The sequence below is a fragment of the Armigeres subalbatus genome, chromosome 3, assembly GCF_024139115.2.
Source record: "Armigeres subalbatus isolate Guangzhou_Male chromosome 3, GZ_Asu_2, whole genome shotgun sequence".
Lineage (NCBI taxonomy): Eukaryota > Metazoa > Arthropoda > Insecta > Diptera > Culicidae > Armigeres > Armigeres subalbatus.
In genome coordinates, this window is record NC_085141.1 from 416252319 (window position 1) to 416279481 (window position 27163).

Genomic DNA, 27163 nt, shown 5'->3' on the forward strand with positions numbered 1-27163 from the left:
AGAAAGATGATAATCGAAAAAATCTCCACGGGAAACCATACGGAGAAGTTTTTAAAATTCTTCTCAAAAATTCTAGAATCCATTTAATTAAAAACGGTAAGCAGTACGGGGTTGGACTTTTCTTATACTGTGTTTTAAGTGTAATATTAGAAAATAAAATTTCGAATAGAAATATTGTGTTTATTATAGAGTAGCAGAAAAGTCCAACCCCGTACTGCTTACCGTTTTTAATTAAATTGCTTCTAGAATTTTTGAGAAGAATTTTAAAAACTTCTCCGTATGGTTTCCCGTGGAGATTTTTTCGATTATCATCTTTCTGCTTCTTCTTCTTCATGCAACATCAAAGCGCCAATTCAGTAAAGTGACAGCGACAAGCCGCACGTGTAAACACAAATAATTAAACAAATTATGTTTTGGAGTAGCCGGGGACAAATGGAAATGAAAAAAATAATAAACCCGGTCATGAAAATTTGTGAGTGACCACATGTGTGCAGAGACGATGGCATTTTATAGAGACACGCGGAGAGAATAAAAGCAATGGATCAATCAAGGTAACTTATTTTCAACCCCCCCACAACTTGACATTTGGCCTTAGTTTCGCGTACCCACTTGCAAATCGCAGATGGCGCTTCGAAACATAAACAATGGGTCATCCTACACTGCCGCCACACTTTTCCTCCGTAGAAACCATGTTTTTTTGTTTCGTCCTTTTGTTGTCAACAAACAACGGACAGGAGCGTCATATGGATAGGGTGAATTAGTAATTGCAATTAATGAAAGATTCTGAACAAAACTTCCAATGCTTTAAATGTTGAAATTTGTCGCTTTGGAAAACGAAATTTGTTTTATATATTACCCATTTAATTTTAGACAACGAGTTCCCACTGATCTATGCAGTTTTAATAGTTGAATCTAAGAAGTTATTTGGTTCGCGAATTTTTTCCCCGCGTGTTTTACATATTATGCGATGTTGGGCACTAATTATTCGAAATTGAGCACGGATAATCACAATGCCGGCCCCATTTAAAATACACGGGACACGGGGACCAAAATCCGGCTTTCCAGTTTTTCCAATGTGTAAGGTTACTTTTATCTCAAAGAAAGCCTCTCGTTAGTCCGGCAAATTCAGATTTGTCCGGAGACAAAAGTACATACACTCATTTAAATATATTATCTTGTCTGTTTTCAAATGGCTGTGGGTTTATTTTGGTTCATTTGTATGGATTTGACAATCGGATCAACTAGAGAAATATTTCTCGGGGGTTTACTTTAAATTAAAAATAAGAAGGATGAATGGCCCATTTTGCTTTAGATTTTTATAAGCTATTTTGAAAAGCAACATCTCTCGTGCCCATTTATCCAATAACTTTACTTTCCTCCACTGTATTTCCAGCCCAGTTCACCCATTAATATCTCACAAAACATATTCTATCTGCGAAATTCTTATATATTTCCAAGTTATGCGACATTTAAGCGCTATCGATGAAAATTAGCCGTGGGTAAAATTTCCGCCATTTGATTTGTTTTGAAAATCGCTCCTTCAGCATTCAGTCGGTCATCTTAGAGTCATCAGCTACCACCTCTTTCCTAATATTAATTATAGTTTGGATTTCTTGGATGATTTTTGTCACGGTATTAAGTACTGGACATTACCTTCTTTTTCGCTATTTTCATAAAATGAAATCACAAGTTTGACAGGACCAATTAAACTTAAACCAAAATTTCGGGGTACAGTGATCGTACTACAGATGTCAAGTTGTTCCCGGGACGGTACCCCTAAAAATAATAGTTTCGATTAATCCAGCAACAATCCACGTTGTAGTGATCTCTATACGCAGTCCCGTAGTGCTCGCAGTCCCGTAGCACGCAGTCCCGTAGTGCTCGAGTACATACGAGCTTATACCAAAATAACTAATGAGTAATGCAATTGCGTTATAATAAATAATAAAAAAAAAATTAGGTTTATCTTTAACCTTTTACGCCATAATCGAGAAATGCTCCCAAAGTAGGTTAGTTTGACAGAACCACCTGAACCAATTTTTCGGGGTACACTGACAATGTACTGGAGACGTCAAGTTGTGGGGGGGCTGCTTATTTTGCACTCACCGCATCAAAACAACGGCGGCACTGCATACGCATATTTCTATTCGTGTGTGTTTGACAGAACATGTCTACGGTGGCGCTATCTGCTCATTTCATAGCGGCAGTTTTTGCTTATTGATTGGTCCATTCTGGCTTCACGGCCAGCAGACAAAAAAAATTATGTGCGATAGGCAACATGAAAATTTGTGAGAACTTGAAGTGACTCTCAGTGTGAGCAGTTATTTCGTTCGCTCCAACTACATATTTTCTCTTCTTTAGCACCATTTCCTTATATTCAACAATAAATATGATTAAATACCATATATAAATATCAGGGCTTGGATGAATGAAGCAATGAAGATGAGGAACGATGCTTCAGCACCAGATATACTCCCGAGGAAGGTAGCTTCATGAGAGAACAGTTTAAAAGTGCTTGGTGAAGAATGCTTGCTCGCTCCATATAGCACTGCTGTACGAAACAGCTGGAGAGTGAAATCAAACACCCGGTAGTGCAGAAAGTATTTAACTCTCTTGCCTCACGTATACTGAGTTGCGCATTTCAGTTGGAATGAATGTGTGAAACAGAGGTATATGATGCGTTTTCTCTCTTTCTGGCTAATATGATTTAGTATTCACACAACACTCACTCGCATCTGAAACACTGCCGATGAACGAAGGAACCATCCTTATTTCACACTGCTGTACTGAACGATGCCTCCTCGGCACTACCTGGCTTGTGAAGATGCCACGTTCAAAACTCCCCACTTTCAATGTATACAACGAATGCTTTGTATTTGCCTCTTCCCTTGTTCGTGCAGCCAGCAGCACGTCGTCGAGCGCACATCAATAGGTGCACTGAAATTTAAAGCTCACTGCGGTGGCGAGATGGATCACATTGGTCCCAGCCGTCAATTTGACAACACAAACAAAAAAAAGCTCACTGCGGGCTAAAAACGAAGCATTCGTTCGTTTTTGAACGAATTTTCAAAGGCCTGATAAATATGCTATGAGAACTCTGAAAACATCTTATTTACTAAACTTTTCAAACCTTTTTTATATTCTATCATGTTGATTACAATACCTATCTTGCATTTAGTACCGATTGTTAATGTTTGTTTACTTTGCTCGTTTGGTACCGTGTTTGACGGTTCGTTTGGTACTTTCGGCTTCACTGTTTGCGGATCTCTATCTATCCATCAGCTTTCCACGCTCGGTAATGGCGGCTTGTTGGTGTGTAAAAATCAATCGGTCACTGTACTTTTTGACACTAGCTGGAGGAAAACTCACTGTCGTAAAGGCCTTTTTCCCTTCCCCTCACCCAGGAACGCCAGTGGGCTTTCCTCCAGCTATAGTGTCAAACAGTACTACAGTGACCGATTGATTTTTACACACCGACACGCCGCCATTACCGAGCGTGGAAAGCTGGATAAACAACGTCTCTGTATGAGTGCACCTGTATTAAACCCGGTACTGCTATTCCTGGGTGGTGCAGGGGACTGAAGAGAAGGCTAATACGCCTACCCACCATTCATTCAATATGGCGTACAGTGTTTTTGTTTTAATTTCGTTTAATTCATGATAACAAAACTTCGGGAGTATCGATGAGCTATTTTTCGACGCAAGGAAGCCATACAAGGAAGCTTGATGTACCTCAACTAATTGCATGTTTTCGCCAAAAGAAGTTAATTGCCGATAATTAGCACCAACTGCGTATGAACCAATCACCCAAAATGAGCGCTGAATTCGGGTATACTACCCAGAAACTGGGTTCCCAAAACAGAAGTACCAAAAACTATGTTGGGTAGAGTGCCATTGTACCGCGGATGACAGGCGTTTCACCCTCCTGGGGTGATGCGAATAGAATCGATTTGATTGTAACTCTGAAGCTAAAATTTTCTATTGTGCTGGAGTCAAACATTGAAGATTGTGGTTATGTTCGTTTTTGATCTTATATTGAGAAGTATTGTTATTATTTTGAAAAAAAAAATAAAAATAAACTTAGTTTGAGTTTTGTAACAAATATTTTCACATTATATTTTAAGTGAAAATTAGTAAGAATGCTTGTTGCAAGGACTCGTTACGAAATTTCGAGAGTTTCAGCAGCTGGTTGAAGCAGGAATGTAGCTAAAATATTGTAAAGTCATGTAGAGTCTCGCGCATTTGTGTGCCCTCATGCAGTATGGAAAGAGAAATTCGAAGAGCGGGAAATATTTGTTAGCCAAGTAACTGCAAAATAATTTTGCTTATGGGAGTGATATCAAAATATCTCTCTACTCGCTTGAGAGCAAAAAAAGTAGCTCCATCCGCAGCACGCAGCTATATACTGCTCAGAAATTTCATTTTTTTTAGATTTTTAAAAAAATCTAAGGTACCCCGGGGCAAGTGGGACCTAAAAAAACGCTAGTTCATTGTTATCGTTATTGTTAGAAAAATCCAACTTCGCTAGCACCCAATTTCGGGTTTCAACTGGATTGAGTATATTTTGGGTTCGTACTCACACCATCAATCTTTTTCTTCAATAATCAAAAGTTTGCGTCGTGTGGGGTCTGCTAAAGTTAGTGCTACGCCGACAATAACTCTTCCCTTGTCGCCGAGTCTGGCGCTGAGTGCTCGTCGCGGAAACCTAAAGGTGGGAATAAAATTTTGGTAAATATTTATGCGCAATAAATTCCTCAATAGTTTTTTTGCGCTGCTTTCTGATTGTCCGCCAGTCTGTTAAATTAAGGGTCTGTCTCAATTGGATAATTAAACTGAAATTAAACTTAAAAGTGGCATTTCAATAATTATCGAATAATCCTGCTAGCAGAGCAAGATTACTTTTGACAGATATCGAATCATTTTCCATCGATGTCCTATTGGAACTGCTGGGTAGCACCAGCCATTCTTATAACGGGGTGATTTTTTAATTTTCGAACTGTCACTTTTAAGTTTAATTCTCCAAATGAGACAGACCCTAAATAGCGCGTTGCAAAGATGATTTCAGTATCGGGACATCGCGAAAACGGTCGTCATGGAGTAACTGAATCATAACAGCATGGCGGACTATGTCTGACAGTAAAAAGTAAAAAGCATGTCAAAAGAGCCCAAATAAACTGTAATATTTCCCAAAACTAGTATGCAATTAACCTCCTTATTAATTTCAACGCATTATATTAGGTTTTTTATTTGGCTGCCAATGAATCAAAAGAATAAATTCTAAATATTCTAAATTCTATTGGGAGTAGACCATACTGTGAAGCTGCAGTGACTCCGCTATTCAGTGACATTTCACGTTCTGTTCGTCCAATCGCGACAGCACACGAACGCGAGTTTGCCGAGTTTGCCACGTCCAGCTTTTCCCGTTAAAATCATTGAATCGAGCCGAGCCCATCATCATATCCTCGCAGTCAGTAGTGGTCTGAGCGTTGAAGTAAGTAGTCGTATATTGTGGTGCAATTGGGAGTGTTTCGGGATGGAAAAAGTTGGAACTTGGTGAAAAGTATTTAATTTTCCGAAGGGCCGGCATCGAAATTAATGCTGGAAAAACATATAAAAGCCAAGGTTCCATTTCCGGCCGATAGCAGTTGATTGGCGAGAACATTCCAGTGACGACCTGCCGACGTGGACTCACTCAGAAAATTTTCTTCTTTCTCTTCTTCCGGTACTTCCTACACATTCGCGGAACGGTCAAACAGAATCTTGGATAGGCAGACAAAGCCACGGATAGGCTAAGGAATAATTTACAGGAACAATATGCGAGTACTAAAGTCGTTGAGTTTGGTGCTGTTAGTCGCCGGGCTGGCCCTGGTGGCCTCCGATGCCGAAGTGAAAGAGGAGGACGGAGTGCTGGTGCTGACCAAGGATAACTTCCAGTCAGTGGTCGAGGGAAACGATTTCGTACTGGTGGAGTTCTGTGAGTACCCAAATGCCTTTTTATGGTGAAACTGTGCTGCCCCAATCGATTGCGCTTCTCCATCTTGGAAATCGCACTGCTGGAAACTGTTTCTGTCTAGAGTAGTGGTTTCCAAACCTTGGGTTACAAACCATTGCTGATGGATTTTAGAGTGCGAACATTATTTGATATGTTGTACTTTATATCGCGTTATGTTGTGTTTCCTTGTTTGATAGGTTAGCAACTAATAGGTTTATTACGTTCAATCAATAAATTAAAATTACAATTTGTATTGTGGGAGTTCTTAAACTCTTACCGTCCTCGACCTGATCAAAAGTTTTGTACTAGTAAGCTATCGTTTACAAATTTACAAGAAACAGTGTATAAGTATAAGACAATGTGATCATTGATCATTTTGGGAATACTAACATGGAGTAATCCAACTAATATATTTCAGATTGAAAATTATAGTTTAAAACAGCTATTGGCATTCAAACATTGTCCTCGTGTCATAGAAAAAAACATCTGGGATTTAACTTGAGTCGTCAATTTTGTTCAATAACTATGTAGTTTGTTTTCTTATTCGTCGTCATCAGCAGAACCAGAAGCATTCTTTGTCAATGTGAGATGAAGATATACTTGGGAACTACTGATCTAGTATTTGAAAAATAGATACCATATTCTCTAAACAAGTTTAAAGCATAAATGAATCAATACAATAGCAGTGTGGATTCAATTAAAGCTAGATACTATTTTTGAAGATGAGCTAATGATTAGAGAAAGACGCATAACTTGGAATTAGGGAAACTGTTTTATCAGTGCAAAATCCAGGAACATCAACACATCACCTCAAGGTTTTGGATGGCTGGTTTTACCTTATCTAAATGCTGTTCTTGTAAATATGAACTATGATTACTGTAAAGCTTTTCGACAAACAGTGCCTAACTAATTTTATTCGTTTTGCTGTCTCCAGCTGGTTCCAGACTTATGCCTTTCATTATGAATCAGTGTAATCTCCCTGTATACGTGGACTTTTTTGTTCGTGCTTGCAATGCATAGCATACCGATGCACGTTGTTGTCGTCGGCAAGTTGGCTTGTGTATATATTGGCTTCACTAGGCGATTAGAACGGTGTGCCACTGGCACACAAGCGCACTAACTCTATATGGCATGGATTAATCAATGCATCTATTACTACTTGTGCTAGCTTTGCTATCATAATTATAGATATTGCCATTTACATCTTGCCTTACGTTGATAAAATCAAGTAATAGGTATTCTGGATACAGTGAGTAATGAAGTGTATACACATTGTAAGAAAAGGCAAAGCAGGATAGTTATTTTCCGCTGATTATTCTCTTTTTTGCTTTACCGCTTTTTGTTGTGTGTTGGTGCGCAAGCACGCACCAACACTAGACCATGAGTTGGTTGATTGCGCCTAGAGCAGGGTTTCCCAATGTATATGTTCAAGAAGGTTTCTTAAAGGCATAAAGTATGAATGATATAATGAGTTATTAAGTTAACAATAAAACCCAAATTAATCCACCTAACGGTGATAATGCCTCCCTCGTTTGTTTAAAATGATTGAGAGAAATATAATAAAAATCTAAAATAACACTAATAGGTGGATAGGTATTTTTTTGCATTAATTTATACGCATTATAAAATTTCATGCCCAACGGAACTTGTTGAAAGCTAATCGAATCAGTGTATGTGTCAAACCATCATTTTTCCTATACAGGTATTTTTTGATCCCATAGTCCGATCTGGTCAACTTTAAAAATGGGACAGAATTCTCCATCGAATGCAATCTTTTGCTCGCAAATGAGTCAAAGTTAAATGCCTGAATTATTGGCGAGACTTTGTATTTTGTTATGTATAGACTAGACTAGACTAGTAAAAAATGTATTTTGGTTATTACATTTGATCCCAAACACACACGCACAGACATTACCTCGATTTGTCGAACTGTGTCGATTGATTTATAACACTATGGGTCTCAGGGCTTCAGGGTTTGTTTTTGAAGCGAATATAATGTATAGACTTTACTCGTACTTAGTGTACGAGAAAGGTAAAAAAGAGAAAAACGTTAATTCTGAGGTTTAAATTATGAATATTCAGATCAATCTATATATGGCCGGGGCTCTGCCAAAACTCACCAATCGCCAATAAAAATTTACCCATTTTTAAGTCAAGTTTTCGTTTAGCGGATCCAACCGCATAGTTGTCCCATCTTTGCTGGGTTATGGAATAGTTATGCGTTGTTAGTGGATGCTGCATTTCCTTATTTTTTTGCATTCGATAAAGGGTTGCAATAAATTTGTCTTCGTACCTGGCTTGTAACGATTGTGCAAGCAAGATATCTTATCGTTTGTGAGAGTGATTTTTGCATAACCTTTTCCTATACTGCCGTGAATCGCATATTTGTCCCATATGAATAGGAAACCCAGCAAAAATGGGACAGATTATATGCGATTCACGGCAGTATATGCGTACTATAGACATTTCGTTGCCTTTTGCAGTGTTGGTAAACTTATTTTCGAATCTGAATCATCGAGCTGAGGGCCCCCACGAGAGGCGTGGCGATTTTATATTAAAGTGTTGCGCTTGAACTTTTCATGCAAATAAACATTGTATCATTAAGTTGTCGGCCCCGCTGGTAAAAAATAACAACATTAGGCCGGCTGGTTAAAAGAAAATTAGGAAATTTTAATCTTTTTTCGAACAACGTATAAATGAAATTGAAAAAAAAAATTTCATCTCTATATTTATACATTCATGATATTTAGCGTATCGTAAGACTCATCTATCACAATGTGATGCGAGAAGAATTAAGCTTCGATTGGATTCATACTGTTTTAAATAACTTTGTTTAAAATTATGAATTAAAATGAAAATTTTACTTCGAGATGCTGCCTTGGAGTACGAGATCACGTACACTCCGTGTTGTCCGGAGCAAAACCGAATGTAATGTCATATTTCTCAGGTGGATCGTTCTTAGTTCCTCGCGCATCTTCCTCGATTGCACACAACCAGAGAGTGCGGGATCTACCCCGGATCCGTTGTCCTCTTCTAGGTTCTCTGCTAGGTATGACTTTTGCTGGTCTTTCCGGAATACGCACTACAATGTCTGCATTCTTGTACACAACACACTGCTCATAAAGTAAAGCGCATGAGCATAAACCTTAGAAAACAACTCGTATTCTAGGAAAACACATTTAAACGAAAGCAAGCACGGGTGTTTTTACATAGCTGCTATCAATAATACTTATGATCTTTTGTCTCAATAACTTACTTATGAAGCCGAATTGTCACATTATGCGCCTATTTGATATAGAATATCCTCGATTACTCGGTATAAAGGAATGTTCGATGTGGTTTGTAGGTATTTTTAACTGGTGCACTTAAATTTCTGTGTTTCGCTTGAAAGCACAAAACCGTAACGTTGAGAACCACTGGTCGCGAAAGTATCCGCATCAGCACTGTTTCCACCCTGTTGTGGTGCCATGTCGATGTGTTGTCTTCGGCACGCTACCACCGACGACGCAAGTATAGGAGAAAGGAGAATGTCCTCAGTCAGACACAGAAACCGTTTTGCGATTGCGATGATGAGATGGCAACGACGAAGATGACGAGACGAAATCGCTTATTAGAGAAGGCAAAGCTACGTCTTACGCCGCGAAAAGAGAGCGAGTCCGTGGCGTTGCTGCTGATGTCGTCGTTCGGGATGTTTGGAAAAGATGAAATTCAACCGGTTTGCAAGATCCGCTATGTCTATATAACGCAATGGACGTATATGTGGCCCAACGACAGTGGGATCCAACGTGGAACAAGACACGTTGGTGAACTGAGAAACGTAAAGCATTAGTCATAAAGCGCCAAGTAAACTTTTTGCGTCGTCTGACCGTGAAGAAAACATCACGTTGCTTAAACAAGAAAGTAGAGCATGATTTTCGAGAAACCAAATCGTAGGTTGAAAAAGTGAAATTATAGACACTTCCGAAGGAAGGGTCAAAAAAGTATGTAATCAAACTCTGCTTTAGACATATGTACGCAATGACTGCTTACGTGGTGTTACCGCTCGAAATGTTGAAATATGATACGTGTTCTCATAACATCGTTCAACAACATTCCACGAAGCATTTTTGTTATCAGCAACCTGTTAAAATTTTCGTTGTTAAGTGGCAAAACGCATTGGAAATTTTTATACCGGCTCCGCGTGTGACCTTATCAGTTCCAATCGGGAGCCACAATCAAGATTAAGCGAAAATAACGATGACGACGCCGAAAACATACAATCCGATAGCACACTTCTTCGAATGCACAGTTCTCGAGGTCGTCGATGTGGCAACTTGACAGAACTTTCGAACAACATGGACAAGTTCTCTTTTAATTGCTATCAATAAAAGTTATGTCATTGCCTATCTCTTTTCCGGTGCGATTCGGTTAAATCGTTTCACAAAACCGCAACTTTGCCGGCCGGTGCACGGAAGCATGCCGATACATCACCGGTAAACATTCGTTTTCTTTTTTGGAGTCTCCGATCATTCGCATACCCATACCTCAATCGAGCATACACCCATTCGATCTTTTTGGTTTCGCTATTCTGCTTTCTGGTCATAATAAGTAATAAGCCATTAGCGGAATCTTTCACCAAGACATAGGCGGATGGATCATATGTGATCAATGCCGGAGAGTCCGTTTTCGGTAGCGGCCATTCAACCCATGTCATAAACTGTGCTTCAATGCGCACACCTGATTTCCTAAATATGACCCAAACCGAATACCGAACCTTTCACGACGGTACGCAGTGGGATAGGGGGACGAATAGAATGCATTATTAATGTTTTTACTGAAGATGTTTCACGTGGTTATTGAGATTTTCTATGTGGCACTCGTTAGAAACCCAACATCGGTGTTTCTATGATCATGCTATAAAAATTCGATTTATTCACGTGGTTGTGTTACTGCTTTTCTAGCGAACCGTCGGAACACTTACAATGAGCCACTATTAATTACAGATAAAATACAACTTTGGTAAAATCAACTCAGAATTACTGCAAAAAATGTCTAGTATTACTCGTATCCCAACACAAGCACATGAATCAACTTTGTTGTACTATGAATTGCACACCAAAAAAAGCCCCCTATTTCCATTCATGCCATTCCTTTTCGATAAACATTATATGAATTAATTTAACCAAACATTAGTTTAATTTAATCAAATATTTATCCTCTTTACTTTTCTCGCTCTGTCTTTATATTTAGGAAAAGAGAGACAGATTATAGAAATTCAGCTCAGTGTTAGAAATATTAATGCACAATCCCCTTATACAAAACAGTGTCTTCGTGATCTTCGAGAGGTCAAGGGGCAGAAAAAATGTTTTTAAAATACTTTAATCGCCAATAAATTTTCACTAGTTTTCCCGGTTCTAGAACTAGCTTCGAACGCAATTCCAAAGTATCTACCGAAGCGTATAAACAGTTATCTTTCTTGCCTTCGTTGGAGTGAAGTGCAGATGGTAGTGTTCTTTCCCTTGTCTTTCGCTGCTCTTCCACGAAACGAAATACTTCGATCATTGGACATTAAAGTGTGCTCGCTATGAATGCTTTTATACATAGCAGTAGCCACTACAACAGTTAAACTTAAGCCAATACTATCGTGCCAGCCAAATGGAATGGGAGAAAAGTAGAAGTACTTCTGCACCTTAATGATGTAATTCAATCGAATCGAAAAACCATGTTACCCGTCTGGTCCGTCTTCTATCAACGAACCACATCAAGTTGACTCTAGCAGAACCAGAAAACCTAGTTCCGAAAAATGAGGAAGAGAAAAACCACCAACAAGTATATTACGATCTTATACTGTGTTCAGACCAGTGGTCTGTAATGTTTCATCTTGTTGGCATCTTGCTTTTCGTAGCACGATATTCACTTGATAGTCTGAACGCGGTGTTGGGTGATTGCCTGTAATTACTCGAGCGTTGGAAGCACACATTTCAGAATGGTGCGGTTTTCTCATGATCTAACACTCTCTAGGTTGGAGCTTGCTCAGTTACTGCTAGATTGTCGACATCTGGAAAATAGTTCACGGCAGCATTCGCACAGCATGGCTTCAACGGTGACGTAAACATGCTTTTGGGTGCGTGCGTAAAAGGTTTATTATTTTTAAAACAACTAAGCTTTAGTTTCAGGTAGAAAGTGTTTACTGCTATTGCTAATTGCTTGAAATTTTCTTACAGATGTTTAACCTTTTTTGCGTGTAATTAGAAGCTAATCTTCTGTTTTAGCTTTTGGAAACAAATCAGCTAGGCAACACTTTCCGAACATATTTAACGGATCGCAGTTCACGACAACTTCATTTTTCAGTGGGACAATTTGGACTTTTTCAGCAATAAGGTAAAATGGAAAATGGAACAACTATGCTTAGGATGGCTGTGCATTAGGGTGCCAATGGAATGTATGGGAAAAACTAGACCTTCGAATTTCAACAACGGGTAGTGCTCAAAACTGTCTTCTCCTCGAAAAAAGTCCCAATGCAAAATTTGAGCCCAACCGGACTTCGTTAAGGGTTTCACCAAAGCGGTCAATTTAAACACATAAATTTCCCAAGGAGGGTGGGGAGGGGGTTACATGAAAATTTCGAAATTGAACTTTTTCTATGCCGAATGTTTTAGAAATGCATAAAACGTCGAGATTTGGTGTTACCTCGAAAATTTGAAAAAAAAAATACGTTTTGGTTTTTCTCTGCTCGCCCTTGTGTGAGTAGTATGTATGGGAATATTATATGGCAAGTAAAATGGATATACTATGCTCAGGGAACCGAGAACAGGGACCAAGAATCGAACTTGCCATCTCCAGATTAGCACTACGCAAGGATAGCTTGAGACACTTGAGTTGGAACATACACCAACTGGATTCGTCCTACTATTACCGCATCTCGAATGAAACGGAATTTGATATTGTTGTGCTTCGCCTCTCTTGTTTTAGCCATAGCTATATCACCCTCCAGTAGCCTTGGGTCTCCAGTAGCCTTGCGAGCAAATGCGTAGGATTGCCAATCCGGAGATGGCGAGTTCGATTCTCGGTCCAGTCTAGGATGTTTACGGGTTGGCGTTGGAAACTTTTTCGACACCCTGGGCGCATAGTGTATTCATTGTACTTGCAATACAATATACATAGGGGAGGAGGCTCGGTTGTGGGCACCGTTCGGTTATGGGCACCCCTATGTATCTTTTGACAGATAAGAGATGCTGTCATTCTGACAACCGTCATTTGTTTGCTATAATAGCATAATGTTTTGTGCTCAATATCAAACCGGATGGGCATCTCTACTTTGAACTAGAAACAAATAAATTTTTCGTACAAGAAAAACAACACGAAAGTTTTTTTTTGCCATTTTCAAAGTGTCATAAATTAAAGGATTTAATTCAAAAAGTGAGTTCTAATGCGTATTTACACAGTAAATTTAATCTATTTTGAGGCCCAATGTCGATTGCCATCAAAATTTCAGCGCGATTTTTTTTTTCTTCTCGTTCCAAAAAGGCTGCGAAATTCGGTTGTGGGCACCTTTATTGGTTCGGTTATGGGCACCCTCATTTTATTGATAAATCATTCAATATCGTTTTACTTGTCCCTTAACTTATTTTTAATAACGTTTTAAGGCAGTTTTTATAATTAGTTTGACATAATTGTTCGAAATAATGAGTTTATTTAATATTTTTGTTCTTTGGGCATGTCTAGTCATTATACACACACTTTTTGGAACAAAGCGTTGACCGATTTGCTTGCAACAAGTTGCATTCGACGGGGAATGCTTTCCCATTGTTTCCTAGTGAAAATTGGTCAGATCGGACTATGGGATCAAAATTTATGGCTAAAATATTATTTTTTGAAATGAATGAGAAAGGCACTATTGCCGCTAGGGTGATTAATCAGGATTTTTTTGACTGTGATGCATACCAATAAAACGTAAATCAATGAAAAATGAAACCCATTTACCTAATGTGCTATTTTAGACCTTTCTTATGTGATTTTTTCAACATCCTCCTTAATGCACCGAGGGAGGCATCATCACTGCTAGGTGAATTGATTTGAGTTTTTCTAGCGTCTCCTGGCTTTTAGAATGAATAAACTATTCCTTGTCTTTAAATCTGGGTGGTTTTTATTCATGCTTCTTTATTTTTAGCTAAGTTTTCAAGGGTGCCCACAACCGAACCACGAAATGAAAATATCCAAAAATGTCAAATTTTCTAAATTGTCAATATTTTTTTCTAAATCGATGAAATCATATTAATTTCTTTGCTAGTAGTAAGGTTATATGGCCGGGCATAGAAAGCTTTCAATTAACAACTGAAGAAAAGTTGAAAAAGTAGAAGGTTGTATCAAAGACACGACCGCAAAATCAACGTAGAATTACGTATTAGAGTGCAGCGACTCAGAACAGTAACTAAAGGTTTCTTGCTTTTGATCATTTTCCGAATTTGATTTTAAACATTTATCAATTCACGCGCCAGATAACTAATAACCGAAATGTAGGCAATTAACTATGTATAACAAGTTTTTAACAGTGCCTGACAAAATTCAATTTTTGGTCGATCGATTGATACAAAAATCATCGAAATCGGTTGGAAGATGGCTGAGTTATTAGCCCATACTTCCTGACCACTTTTCGTGACGGTCTCAAATTTGTTTCTGCAGAATGACCCCCCTATGTTTTCCCGAAGGACGTATTCTACTTCAAAAGCAGGCCAAGTTCCAGATGGAATGTAGAGTCATGCTAATTTTGAGCTCAATCGGATATGATTTAGGGATGCCTAAAATTCAACAATGTTTTAAAATTTTTACCCATGGAAATTTTTCCATGGGAGGACCAAAGGAAAAGTCGAAAATCGAATTTTTGTTGTTGATGTTTTTGACTTAAATGAATGAAACGTCGAGAACTGATGTCATTTTAAAAAATTGAAAAAAAATCTCTAAGAACATTTTTGGGACTTTACAGATGATGAAAAAAATTTTCATCGATTTTTCGCATAAACATTTTCGTAGCCAAAAATATATAAATTGGACATGATTTAGGGTAGCTTAGAATTAATTAAAACATTTTTTTTCTCACAAGGGGAAACATTTTTTTTTGTTTTTTGATGCCAAAGGACTCAAAATGCATGAAACTTTGAGAATTATTTTTTTGAAAAAAATCGACTGTTTTGGGACTTCGAAAAAATTTCTTATGGCGAAAACAATTGTTCATCGAATTTAAAAACCGGACGTTACGCAAACATTTCCTAAGCCTTAAAATATGCCCCTCACGGAGAAACACGTTTACTCATTAATGGGTACTTTTTCTTTGTTATCTCTTTCCAGCTGCTGAAAAATTTACCCATTTTGGTAAAAAGAAAAATCTATTTTTTTCAATTTTTTTTTGGAATAAGGCAAAGACAAAGATGCTGTTTGGAAGAGATGGCGCCACAACATTTAAAGTAAAATGAATTTCCTTGTATTGACAAATCATCCGTTCTCATCAACTACGCATCGCATCAATATGAAAGCTAGGTCAAAAGTAACAAATAATTTTTAGATGTTTTGTACCTACAACTTGTTTTACAGTTCTAAACAATAAAAGAGATTTCATTGTACCTCCATACTAAATTCTAGCTGTATACTTTCAATTTCTTCAAGACTGTTCTCCACCTCGTGTGTGTGGAAGAAACATTGAAAGCTTACGATATCGAACAGCAGATGTCACTAGTGTATATGCAATATTACATTGATACAAATACGCAGCAACACCACCTGTCGCCTGATAATGGAAATATTGCAATTATACCATCAGGTGTAGTGGCTGTTGTTAAAATGTTTTGAAGGGGCCTCAAGCGGAATTTTTGCTAGAATGCAACTGACGATCTCCTATTACATCAGATCTCGACGTTTCATACATTTTTAAAGTCATTTGGCATCAAAAATATTTTTTTTCGATTTTCGACTTTTCCTTTGTCCCCCTTTGGGAAAATTTTCATGGGTAAAAATTTCAAAACTTTGATGAATTTTAGGCACCCCTCAATCATGTCCGATTGAGCTCAAATTTTGGGGTAATGAAACTTGCGAGCAATGTCGTTTTTTGAAATTCGATGACAATTTTTTCCCATACATTCCATTGGCACCCTAATATTCACATATGAGTTTTCAAAACACTGTAAAAAAAAACTATGTACGTTATTTTCTAGTTACATTACCGTGAAGTACCCTAATTTTGCGCACTTAAGATCTGACAAAGTTAAAACGTTCATTAAAAAACATGTAGTGGCCATTTGGAAACATTTGCTACTGCATCACGTAGTAGAAGAATTCTAGGTTCTCAAAAAAATGTTACTTGCAAATTTTGCTGCTATTTAAAAACAATTGGAGTATGAATCCGAGACCGTTGTATGCTCCTTATTTCGCGCATGAAAATAGGATAGTTCCTTATTTCGCGCAAAAGTGTTCCTAACTTCGCTCATGTTTGGAATTGAATATCGTTATTGGTTTGATGAAATATAATCAATTAACCAATAGAAGCATGCATCCATTGTTCAAAATATGCAGATAACGGTATCAGACAGCCGTCAGTGACCCATTCTTTAGTCGAAATGGTATGTGCCTATATTTCGACCCTGGAGCTTTGCTTAGATTTTACTTCATGCATTTTAGTTGACACAAGTCATAATTCCTAAAATATCGTTTTCTTCTGAAACTATAAACCATATTTTAAGAAAAAAGCCATTGTATGAGCAATGTTTAGCTGATGTATAAAAAAAGTTTAAATTTTCGAGACGTCATGAAAGAAAGTCTTAAATTCCGCTGTCTTACATGAGACATCTTCAAATAGGGGGAAAGACGGCTTTGGCAGGTTTTGTTCTATTATTGGCAGGGGGGTTTTTGTCGACCAAATTTTATGAAATTTGGCCACAATATTCTTTGATATGCAAAGAATGCTTAGGCCAAATTTGAGCTTAGTCAGTCATAAAAAGCCCCCTGCCAATAATAGAACAAAACCTGCCAAAGCCGTCATTCCCCCTATGTGTTTTATACTTAACATATTCAATATTTTATACATTAACGAAAAAGCTGCTGTAGTTTTATCTTAAGTTTAGCATCATTTTACACATCGCACATTTTAACATCATTTTAAACATCGGATTTGATAGCTATTGCAGGCACTGATCAATAAGATTTTTCAAGTCAACATTAGTCGATGTCGGTGGTTATTCGCCTGAAAATTAGATAAAAAGCGTATGGGAATGAACTCTTCGGGTTCTGTTCAGTGTAAAGCTGTCCTGTGTATTATTTTGCTTTTGTTTCATTAGAATGTTGCAAATGAAACTACGCAACAACAATAAACGAAATTAGGCACCATAATTACTCTCATATACCTAATTTCACGCACAAAGCGACAGTCTTAATAAACACAAAATACATTAAATTTTACACTTTTCAATAGTAATGACGAATAAACATATCCAACAGAGCATAATGGATACAAATATTTCCAAAAAGTAGCCAGTTTTGTACAGTAAAATCATTTGTTTACTTGGGTCATGTTCTTCGTCGCTGTGCTAAGCACAAGCAAATATGGCGGTCGATGGCAGGATCGAATTGAAATAATTTTATTTGGTGTACTAAACCAAGTTTATTTTTCAAATTTTTTTGTGAAAAACATTCAACAAAAATCATATTTTGTAATCCTCCAGATTTTTCAATTTTGACTGGCACCTAAAATTTAAAAAAAATAAATGATTTTATAATGCGCGAAGTTAGGGCGCGCGCGAAATTAGGGCACATCACGGTACAAAAAAAAAATGTTGGGATTGTATACAAGATACGATCGCTCGACGTAAACTATGTTAAACCAAATATAGTACACCACCCCATTCATTCACCCCAGTTCAATAATTAATAATACCCCGAAAGTAGGCAATTACCAAGGCTTGGTACGCGCTGTACATATAGGGGGTGCATGATTTATGAAAAAACTAAAATTTTCAATAGTTTAGCGTTGATAATCAAAAATTTTAATACTACTTGCAAATTGGTGGAGAGTTTGCGAATCGATTGATATATAAATCTTTAAAATCCAGCGAAAGATAAAGGACCTATTAATGTTACAAATCTAACATGATTTCGTGGCGGTTCCCAATTTTGAAATTTTCATTTTACACCCTGTATCTGAGTCTTCCCCTTTGTGGAGTTTCATCCGACTGTAGGCAAGCGGGAGCCACTTTGGACAACTTATGCCATTTGATGGTTCACTACATCCCATGTACCTAGGAAATCCCTATGGTCCCATGTACATAGGAAATCCCAGCAAACATGGGACAAATATGTGTATGACGGCAGTACATGTCTGTCGAAATATAGCCTGATTGCTTTGATTAATAATAATGCGACCATCGGTTGTGGTTCACATTAGGCCTACTTTGATGGTTTAGAAGCATTTGAATATTTGCTTTGTACATATAGTAGATGGCAAGTGCTGTTTCATTGCCACACATTTCCCCTCTTCTCAGGATTTTTTTTTAAGTTTTGGTTGATTTTTTTCACGTAAAAATGTTGCTGTTTTATAATGCTCTGTTATGCCTATAAGATTAATTCTGGTATCAAAATTGATAGCACTATCAGAAAAAGTTTACACGTGTGCTAGGGGCTAATTGGGTTTTCTATGCGAGGTTCTCTCAACACATCGAGACGCCCAGTCAAAATAAGAACCCGAAACACAATCACGCGACTAAGCTTAGCTTAGCTTAGCTTAGACTGACTGTACATATCAATGGTTGCTACTCCGTGATTGATCAGAACTGGTGCAAATTGCACTACGATCCAAGTGAATAGTGGTTGGTGTTTACCATCTATTCTCGAAGTGCACGTTTCAGCAGCTCTCAAATGTTGATCAATAACGGCGCCGGCCAAGTCCTTACAGTCAGTTGGGGAAGGGAGGGAATGTTAGTGTGTAATTATTGTTGCTACTAGAGACCGAGAATACCTCTGCATCTCCACAATTACCACGGGAAGGAAGTTGTGTTAGTTGGGAGGCAGTAACATAGATCGGGATTCACCATGGAAAGTGATGTGACTATGCAACTTATATACTATAGTATTAGCATTTCCTTGATTTGATCAATTGTTTATCCTTCGCGAGAATAAACAATTAATCGCTCAAAATGAGCGATTGTTCATTTGAATTTCGGATGAGGCGTCCGCGGCATCATTTCTTCAACGCAAGGAAAGTAAAAAAGAAACGGAATTTAAATTGAAAATAAAGTAATAATCTCGGCTGTTCAACCAAATTGATGGTAATCGGAAAGCTAATTATGTTATCTCTATTTGACGTTAAATAAGAATGTAGCCAGACATATTTTGTTTATTTACGTTTATTTTACATGTCGTTTATTTTGCATTACTTTCGCGCGTGTGTTTGTCGCTTGCCGTAACCAGTATACTGTAATCAGGATCTCACTGGTATTAATCCTGATGTGTCGGTTGGCACTCATGTTGGGCTTGTGCGCTTTGAGCGGCACACGGTCGCTTTTCAGTCAATATAAAGTCGTACATGGTGCAATACAGGATGCTGAATTGGAGACGATATAGATACCCGATATACATACATGTTGTATGGAGAAGCACCTATATCGCCTCCACTTCAACAGCCTACACGACACCATATACTTTCATGTGTTGACTGGGTTTGATAGGGCCTGCCTCTAGACACATGCAGCTTTTTGCAGAGGTTCAACAGAGCCCACTGTCAAACCCCACCACATCCTAGGCAGGCCCCCTAACTCGCAGTGGCCATGGGGAGGGGTCGTCAAGCCCTTGGACATAGTCCCTGCTGCCCCCAAGAACCCGAAACACAATCACGCGACTAAGATGCAGAAATGAATCAAATCAAGCAGCAACACAAGTGGGGCACACTGCAAAGACCCTCCACACGCCAATGAAAAGTAAAATTGGTGAGAAACTGTTACTATACATATTACTCTTTCTTATCAACAGCCTCAACGGCAATCAAACTGATCAGTTTTTTTAGTTAACGTATTACTACTTGACTAAATGATAACAAAATTCCAATCATTTAATTTAAGTTACTGCAACTAGCGCTCTAAGGGCTCATTCACAAATTACATAACGCTTTAAGGGGTGGGTGGGTACACAATATTGCGTTACAAATTGTTACGCTTTGTGTAGGGGGTAGGTGGGTTTGTTCATTTTTGTTACGGGTAACGTTTATGATAATAAAATAATTTAAAAAAAAATAACGAGTTAATTTCAAATTTGACAGTATTATCATGTACTTATAGAATATTAAGGTAGAGTTCACTAAAAATTCAATTTATCATTTTTTGTGAAATTTTAATAAGACGTTATGCGTCACAGCTGTGGGTGGGTGGGTATAAAGAAAATGTTACAAACAAGTCACAGAGGGGTGGGTGGGGGTTGAAATCTGTGTTTTTTGCGTTATGAAATTTGTGAATGAGCCCTAACTCTGTTATTAGTTGAATTCTAATAACGAACCATTAGGTAAAGTTGTAGAAAAACCTTCGCACTAGAAAGCCACCATACAACATATTTCGAAATTCAGCTTCTGGAATGTGTTATTGACAAACTACTAAATGATCGAACGCAAATTACTGAATGATCGTTAACATCCTTGCATTAGAACAAATCAAAGCCACCTTTCGGTCTACTGGAATATCTGTCGCTTGAGATCGAGCCTAGCTCCTTGCTTGCGGACAGGCTACACGTTTGTGACTAGAAGCATTACAACCAAAACATTTTCCGGAAAAAATCGGAACTGCACCTCCGACGTATGCCAGGTGGTTATCAGCAACAAAAGTAACCAGAAATGCCTTTGGACTGAATTAATCCAGCCTTTTTTGCACTGGTGATCACAAAATTTTTCGGATTTCCGATCCCTTTATCGAAACTCGATGGCTCTTCAGGTTTTGAATTCATCTTCATCTGAAGGTTTTCTTTTTTTTTATCCCGGTTGGTATCAGCAAAATAAATCATTTTTTTAAAACATCACTATTGATCAAATGATAATCATTTTTTTTTTCGTTATCCACTAATTTCAGCTATGCCAATAACTGTTGTTGTAGCATGTTTCTCAAACCTGTTTTCTTCCTGTTGAAATTTTTGGAAAAAGACGTGGGAAGGAAATTGTTAAATAGTTGTCTGGTTCCCATAAAAATCACTCCAAATTAGACTTATCGTTCATCCAGGAGGAAATATTTGACATGAAACAAAAAGGCATTAAACCACTGATATCTCCCGCTGTCAAAACATGTCAAAAATGTCATGTCTTACTAGCTCTCCATGACGCTTTCCGAATACCTCACAATGCAACGCACATACATTTTTTTTCATGAGTTTTGATCAGCATCTTCCTCTACGATAAAAATGTAATGAATAGCTGCTGTGCTGCTCCGGGAAATACGCAGGCATTCGGCCAGTTAAGGGGCAAACTGTGTAATTTGATATTTTGCACTCACGCCGCGTTTTCATACGCCATTCGAGATTGAAGAGGCTCTCCTTCCCTTCGAATTCGCTCCAATGCCTTTTCAAAGCATTGCGAATTGCTTTGTGATTTGATAAATGTGGAAGAATAATCCACTGAGAGAAGCATTTAGCTTTCTCATGTTGGACTTATTTATATTTTAGTTTCCGCAAACATATGTATTTATACTCGTAACATGTTTAATATTTATTTATGTTTTGAAGAAAATTATTGTTTGAATCTACAAGTCGAGTCAAGGTGTCATACTTTTAAAATCATTTATAATACTTACTTGTCTTATGAAGGATTAATTCATATGTTGTGGAAGCAAAAGAAAAAAAAAGTTGTAGATCTTTTAAAACCTAATTTATCGCTTAAGATTTGCTATACAAAAAGTTGACTGATATTTTCGTGACTTTTATGCACACAAGGACAAACATGCAATCGAAGGTTACACAAACATCAAAGTACAAATAGTCAAAACATCTTTCTTGAGAAGAGATGACAGCCTTTCGGAACAACTACAAGAAAGGCAAACATGATAGAAGTAACAATTTCACAGATATAACTATTTACAAGTATGTATGAGACTTGTCTCGTAGGTAATAACAATAACAGTTATTGACTCTTCAAATAGCGGGACAAAAATAGTTTCCTTGCAGAGCCATTCATTATTTATGCATGAACCATGCTGCTTCTATTTTTAACATAAAAAGCACAAATAACTCAATTTAAATATCTTCTATATCCCGCAATAGATGCTCCGTGGTGTGGACACTGCAAGGCACTCGCTCCCGAATACGCTAAGGCGGCCAAGGCTCTGGCTGAGAAAAACTCCAACATCAAGCTCGGCAAGGTCGATGCCACTGAGGAACAGGAACTCGCCGAGAAGCACGGAGTCCGTGGCTATCCGACGCTCAAATTCTTCCGCAGCGGAACTCCAATCGAGTACACTGGAGGACGCGAAAAGGACACTATCGTTTCCTGGCTGGAGAAGAAGACTGGCCCAGCTGCCAAGGAACTGGAAACCGTTGCCGATGCCGAAGAATTCCTGAAGGAACACAATGTTGCCGTTGTCGGTTTCTTCAAGGACCGTGAATCAGCCGAAGCCAAGGCTTTCCTTGCTACCGCCAACGCCGTCGATGACTACCCATTCGCCGTTACTTCCAGCGATGATGTGTACACCAAATACGAGGCCAAGTGCGGATCTGTTGTCCTATTCAAGCACTTCGATGATGGAAAGGCTGTCTTCGAAGGTGAATACACCGAAGAAGCTTTGAAGAAATTCGTCGCCGCACAAGCTCTGCCACTCATTGTTGACTTCAGCCACGAAACCGCTCAGAAGATCTTCGGAGGAGAAATCAAGAACCATCTGTTGTTCTTCATCTCCAAGGAAGCTGGACACTTGGAAAAGTACATCGAAGGTGCCAAGGAAGTCGCCAAGAAGTACCGTGAGAAAATCCTATTCGTCACCATTGATGCTGACCAAGAAGACCACCAGCGTATCCTCGAATTCTTCGGAATGAAGAAGGAGGAAGTTCCATCGATGCGCATCATCCACCTGGAAGAAGACATGGCTAAGTACAAGCCAGAAACCAATGACCTGGCTGCCGATAAGGTTGAAGAATTTGTCTCCAAGTTCTTTGATGGAAAAATCAAGCAGCACCTGCTATCCCAGGAAGTACCGGAAGATTGGGACAAGAATCCAGTTAAGGTTTTGGTTGCCGACAAGTTCGATGAAGTCGCCCTAGATTCTGCTAAAGATGTTCTGGTTGAGTTCTATGCCCCATGGTGCGGTCATTGTAAACAGCTGGTTCCAATCTACGACAAGCTGGGAGAGAAATATGCCGACAGCGAGACCGTCGTAATTGCCAAGATGGATGCAACTGCCAACGAGCTGGAGCATACCAAAATCAACTCATTCCCGACGATCTATTTGTACCGAAAGGGAGACAACCAAAAGGTTGAATACCGAGGAGAACGCACTCTGGAGGGTTTCGTCAATTTCCTGGAAGGAAAGACCGAGGTGAGATAGTTGTGTGTTATTTAACTTACCCGAATTTTATTTTTCCTCTCTGTCCCTTGTTTTTTTTTCTTCAAATCTTCCGTTTTCCATATATTTTTTTAATATTTATATTATCTTTGTTATTATTCATCTTTTCCATGTATTAATGAATTGTACATTCAGTATTGATTTGCTTTGAAAAAGCTGTTTGGAAGAAAAATAACTATTGTCTCAAGCTGGATAATACATATTTCACTATTTATCGTTCACAGGAACCCGAGGTTGAAGAGACCGAAGAAGACCAGAAGCATGAAAAGGATGAACTGTAAATCGCCTGGAGCATGAGTGTTAATAATAGGAGCTGATAGCCAAACCACATGTAACAAAACTACCCCAACATAATCGGAACTCCATCGTGTGGTTTGTCGGAAAACATTAGAGACATCTACGAGAACAAGTACATAGACACACAGACACATACGGTAAATTGAGCATTAACTCAGACGAAACAAACAATAGAGAAGGTAAAATTCCACCACCCGCAAGGCATTATTGACCGACAGTGTTGTAAAATAGTCGCGTTAGGGTCCCCATTTCCCGCTCTCCAGATAGGCGATAGAAGAAAAGTAGGATGTTTATCTTTTCAAGAGACTGTTTTTTTTATTTAATAGTTTTTGGGCGCAGTCAGGGAAAACTAAATTCATGAGGAGATAATATATGATTATTTGGGATAGACCAAGAAGCGCAAATAGAAGAAAGAATAAAGGAAGTTGAAGGTAACAGAATGCATTTTCAAATGTTATATTAACATTAAACAAAATAAAAAATTATGAGAAAAAACTAAACAAATGTAGTATCAATTATTTCCGTTGAATAATCAAAATAGGCTTCCATGTGGTGTGAGATGTTGTAAGATGGAATGTGATTTGATAATCTACTCATTCGTAATTTTTAATTATTCTCATAAACAATTTTATTGCTTCAAAAATGTAAAAACATAATTAATTCTGTATTCAGCATTCTAATGTTGATAATTCATATATTGGTCCATGCTTAAATTAAATTAAATCTGAATTGGGAACTTACTTAAAGATTCAATTAGGTAATAAAGTAAAATAAAAATCCAACCTTAATACACCTTTTTTTATTGATTCGAAATTACATATTGTAGATTTCTAAGATTTTCAAAATTACAAAGTGCTTACGTACAAACTGCAGAAGGTATTAGGTGATCCGTATGGGTACAGGAATTGAATTTATTTTGCAAACTTCCAAAGGTGGATGGGTTTATGAAAAAACAAGATAGGACATATCGTATCCTGAAAAGTACCTTTACGAAGCATTGTTTTACCCATGATTATTAATAATAGGGTGGCTTAAATCAAAACGAAAAAAAAAACTTAAGGTACAGTGGGGTAAGTGAGTAAATGGAATAAGTGAAAAAACGCAAATATGTCAATGATAAAGCATGGAATTTATCAATTTCAATTTCACAATCCTACACGGCCATTCGAAAAAATGCGTTGAATGAGTGAAACATCAAATAAATGATCTATTTCAACCAACGAGAGAAAAAGTTTTCTCACCTGCCAAGTTTAACTTTTGTACAAGTTATTTTGCGTATTTGATTTTTTTAAAGTTGTTTTTCAAAAAAACGTTCAGTTAGTACATTGATAAGTTTTGTTTTTGCCTTTCTCGTACAACAAAGTTGTACCGAAAGGCTATAGGACTACTCCAAAAACAACTTTTGATAGAAGGCTCGGAGACCCATAGTGTTATATACCGATCGACTCAGTTCGACGAATCGAGGTGATGTCTGTATGTGCGTATGTATGTGTGTGTGTGTGTATGTGTACAAATTTTGTAGACACACTTTTTGAAACTTAGCATTACCCGATTTACTCGCAACAAGTTGCATTCGACGGAGAATGCGGTCCCATTGTTTGCTATTGAAAATTGGCCCGATCGGACATTGCATTTCGGAATTATTGTTTTGTAAATCATTGTTTTTTCTTAAGGGTTCCTCCTTGGAAAAAAAAAATCAAAATCGACCAAAAATTTTTTTTTTCAAGAATGGTGGCAATGTATAGTAATTAATCCAAAACATGCATGTGCTTGTTTGACCTTTCTTATGTGATTTTTTCAGTACATTTTATGATGCATGAGAAAGGCATCATCGCCGCTAGGTGGATTAATCTGGGTTTTTCTTTATAGTTTTGAATTCCAGCAACAACAAATATGTATATGAAAACCAAAAAATTTGAAAAAAAAATTTTATGACTTTGTCTGATTTTTACTACGGATAGGGCAAGTGAAAATTTTCAGACACTGAATGAATTTCTCTATTTTTTAAAGTGAAACAACTATTTTTAGGCATAGATAAACAAAAAGTGCAAATTTAAACTCATTCGGAGGCATTTTGTTGTTTGAGTAATAACAAATCGAGAACCGAATGTGCAAAGCGCATCAAAATATTGGGTAATTCGTAAGAAAAACTGTTATTTATGGAGCTGAAATATATGAATCGCTGCTACTGCAGTTAATACCTACATCAACAACTATGATTTATTTTGACGAAGGTGAGTAGACTTAGCCGTTTGTCAAGGTAGACTTTTCTACTGAAATCATAAGTGGATTACTAATGAAACCCCACCCTTATAATTTCAGGTTTCAAAGAAAAATTCTATGCATCCACAAAGCAAAGCTATCGCCAAGTTTTAGCTGCTATGGAAAATAATGTTAGATACTAAGGCCATAGATCAATTTCAAAAAGCTCAATAAAAGGGCGCAAAAATACTTATAAATAATATAATAATACTCATATATAATATTTAATGAAGGTATTGTCATCTGTTATGTTGCTGTTTGATACTTTATGAAAGTAAAACATTGGAAATCTGGCTGGAATGCTAAGACTTTCATTCAGTACGGCCTGTCTTGATAAGATAGTTCCCACGCTATCAGCCAAGCCGTTCCTGGGTGGAAGTTAGGCAAAATAACAACGATTTCAATATCGTGTTGTTCTTCAATGGCCCTCTGCTTACTTTTTAACATCCATACGATTTCATACATGTCGCTCGCTGTGCTTTGTAAAAATGCTCCCCTCCACTTTGAGCTTAGGTATACTATAGTCCGATCTTACCGATAAAAGCCAATAAAAATCAATCAATATTATCAGTTTTTCAAAACATTATTTTTGTCATAGGTAAAGTAATTTTTGATTTGTGTTAATACAAATAAAAGCATTTTCAGATTACGCCATTTATTATAATAAACATCGTGTTGAAGTTAAGAAAGAATATTAAATGTATGGGGATTGACATCAAGTTATTCATAATGATGTTTATTTCATAAATAAATGACGTAAATGCGCTTGGTGGTCAAATGGCTTACCGCTTCTGCCTTGTACCTACAAGTGTGTGTTGTGTTCGGTTTATGTTACTGAGCTGGCAGCAATTAACTTCGCTTTGGGGACATTTTGGAATCAGCCCGTAGAGCATTATTTCATTTTCTCGAATAGTCTTAGTTCTATCGAGGCACTCCGGTCGATGAAACCACGAATCTTACTTTCTTACAAACATAAGAGAGCAGATGCGTGTTTTGGTCGAAAGATCATTTAAGATTACCTGCTCAATCTACGGCAATGATAAGGCTAACTCGCCGGCATAGGTGGGCG

The 27163-nt window shown here is 37.7% G+C and overlaps 1 protein-coding gene across 2 annotated transcripts; it reads left to right on the plus strand.

Moving 5' to 3' along the window:
• The first annotated feature begins 5352 nt into the window (after window positions 1-5352).
• On the plus strand, window positions 5353-24620 carry LOC134227262 (protein disulfide-isomerase). Of its 2 annotated transcripts, XM_062708618.1 has the most exons (4): window positions 5353-5491; window positions 5757-5974; window positions 22241-23508; window positions 23760-24620. In XM_062708618.1, the coding sequence occupies exons 2-4, from the start codon at window positions 5815-5817 to the stop codon at window positions 23814-23816; spliced, it is 1485 nt and encodes a 494-aa protein (XP_062564602.1). In that variant the 5' UTR covers window positions 5353-5491; window positions 5757-5814; the 3' UTR covers window positions 23817-24620. The 2 variants fall into 2 exon arrangements, with proteins under 2 accessions (XP_062564602.1, XP_062564601.1); XM_062708617.1 differs by lacking the exon at window positions 5353-5491 and having other exon boundaries at window positions 5498-5974.
• The last annotated feature ends 2543 nt before the right edge of the window (window positions 24621-27163 follow it).

Coding starts and splice junctions, on each gene's coding strand:
- LOC134227262 (XM_062708618.1), top strand. CDS start 5,815: ATGCGAGTACTAAAGTCGTTGAGTTTGGTGCTGTTAGTCGCCGGGCTG. Junction 5,975..22,240: donor TTTCGTACTGGTGGAGTTCT/GTGAGTACCCAA, acceptor ATCCCGCAATAG/ATGCTCCGTGGTGTGGACAC. Junction 23,509..23,759: donor TCCTGGAAGGAAAGACCGAG/GTGAGATAGTTG, acceptor TATCGTTCACAG/GAACCCGAGGTTGAAGAGAC.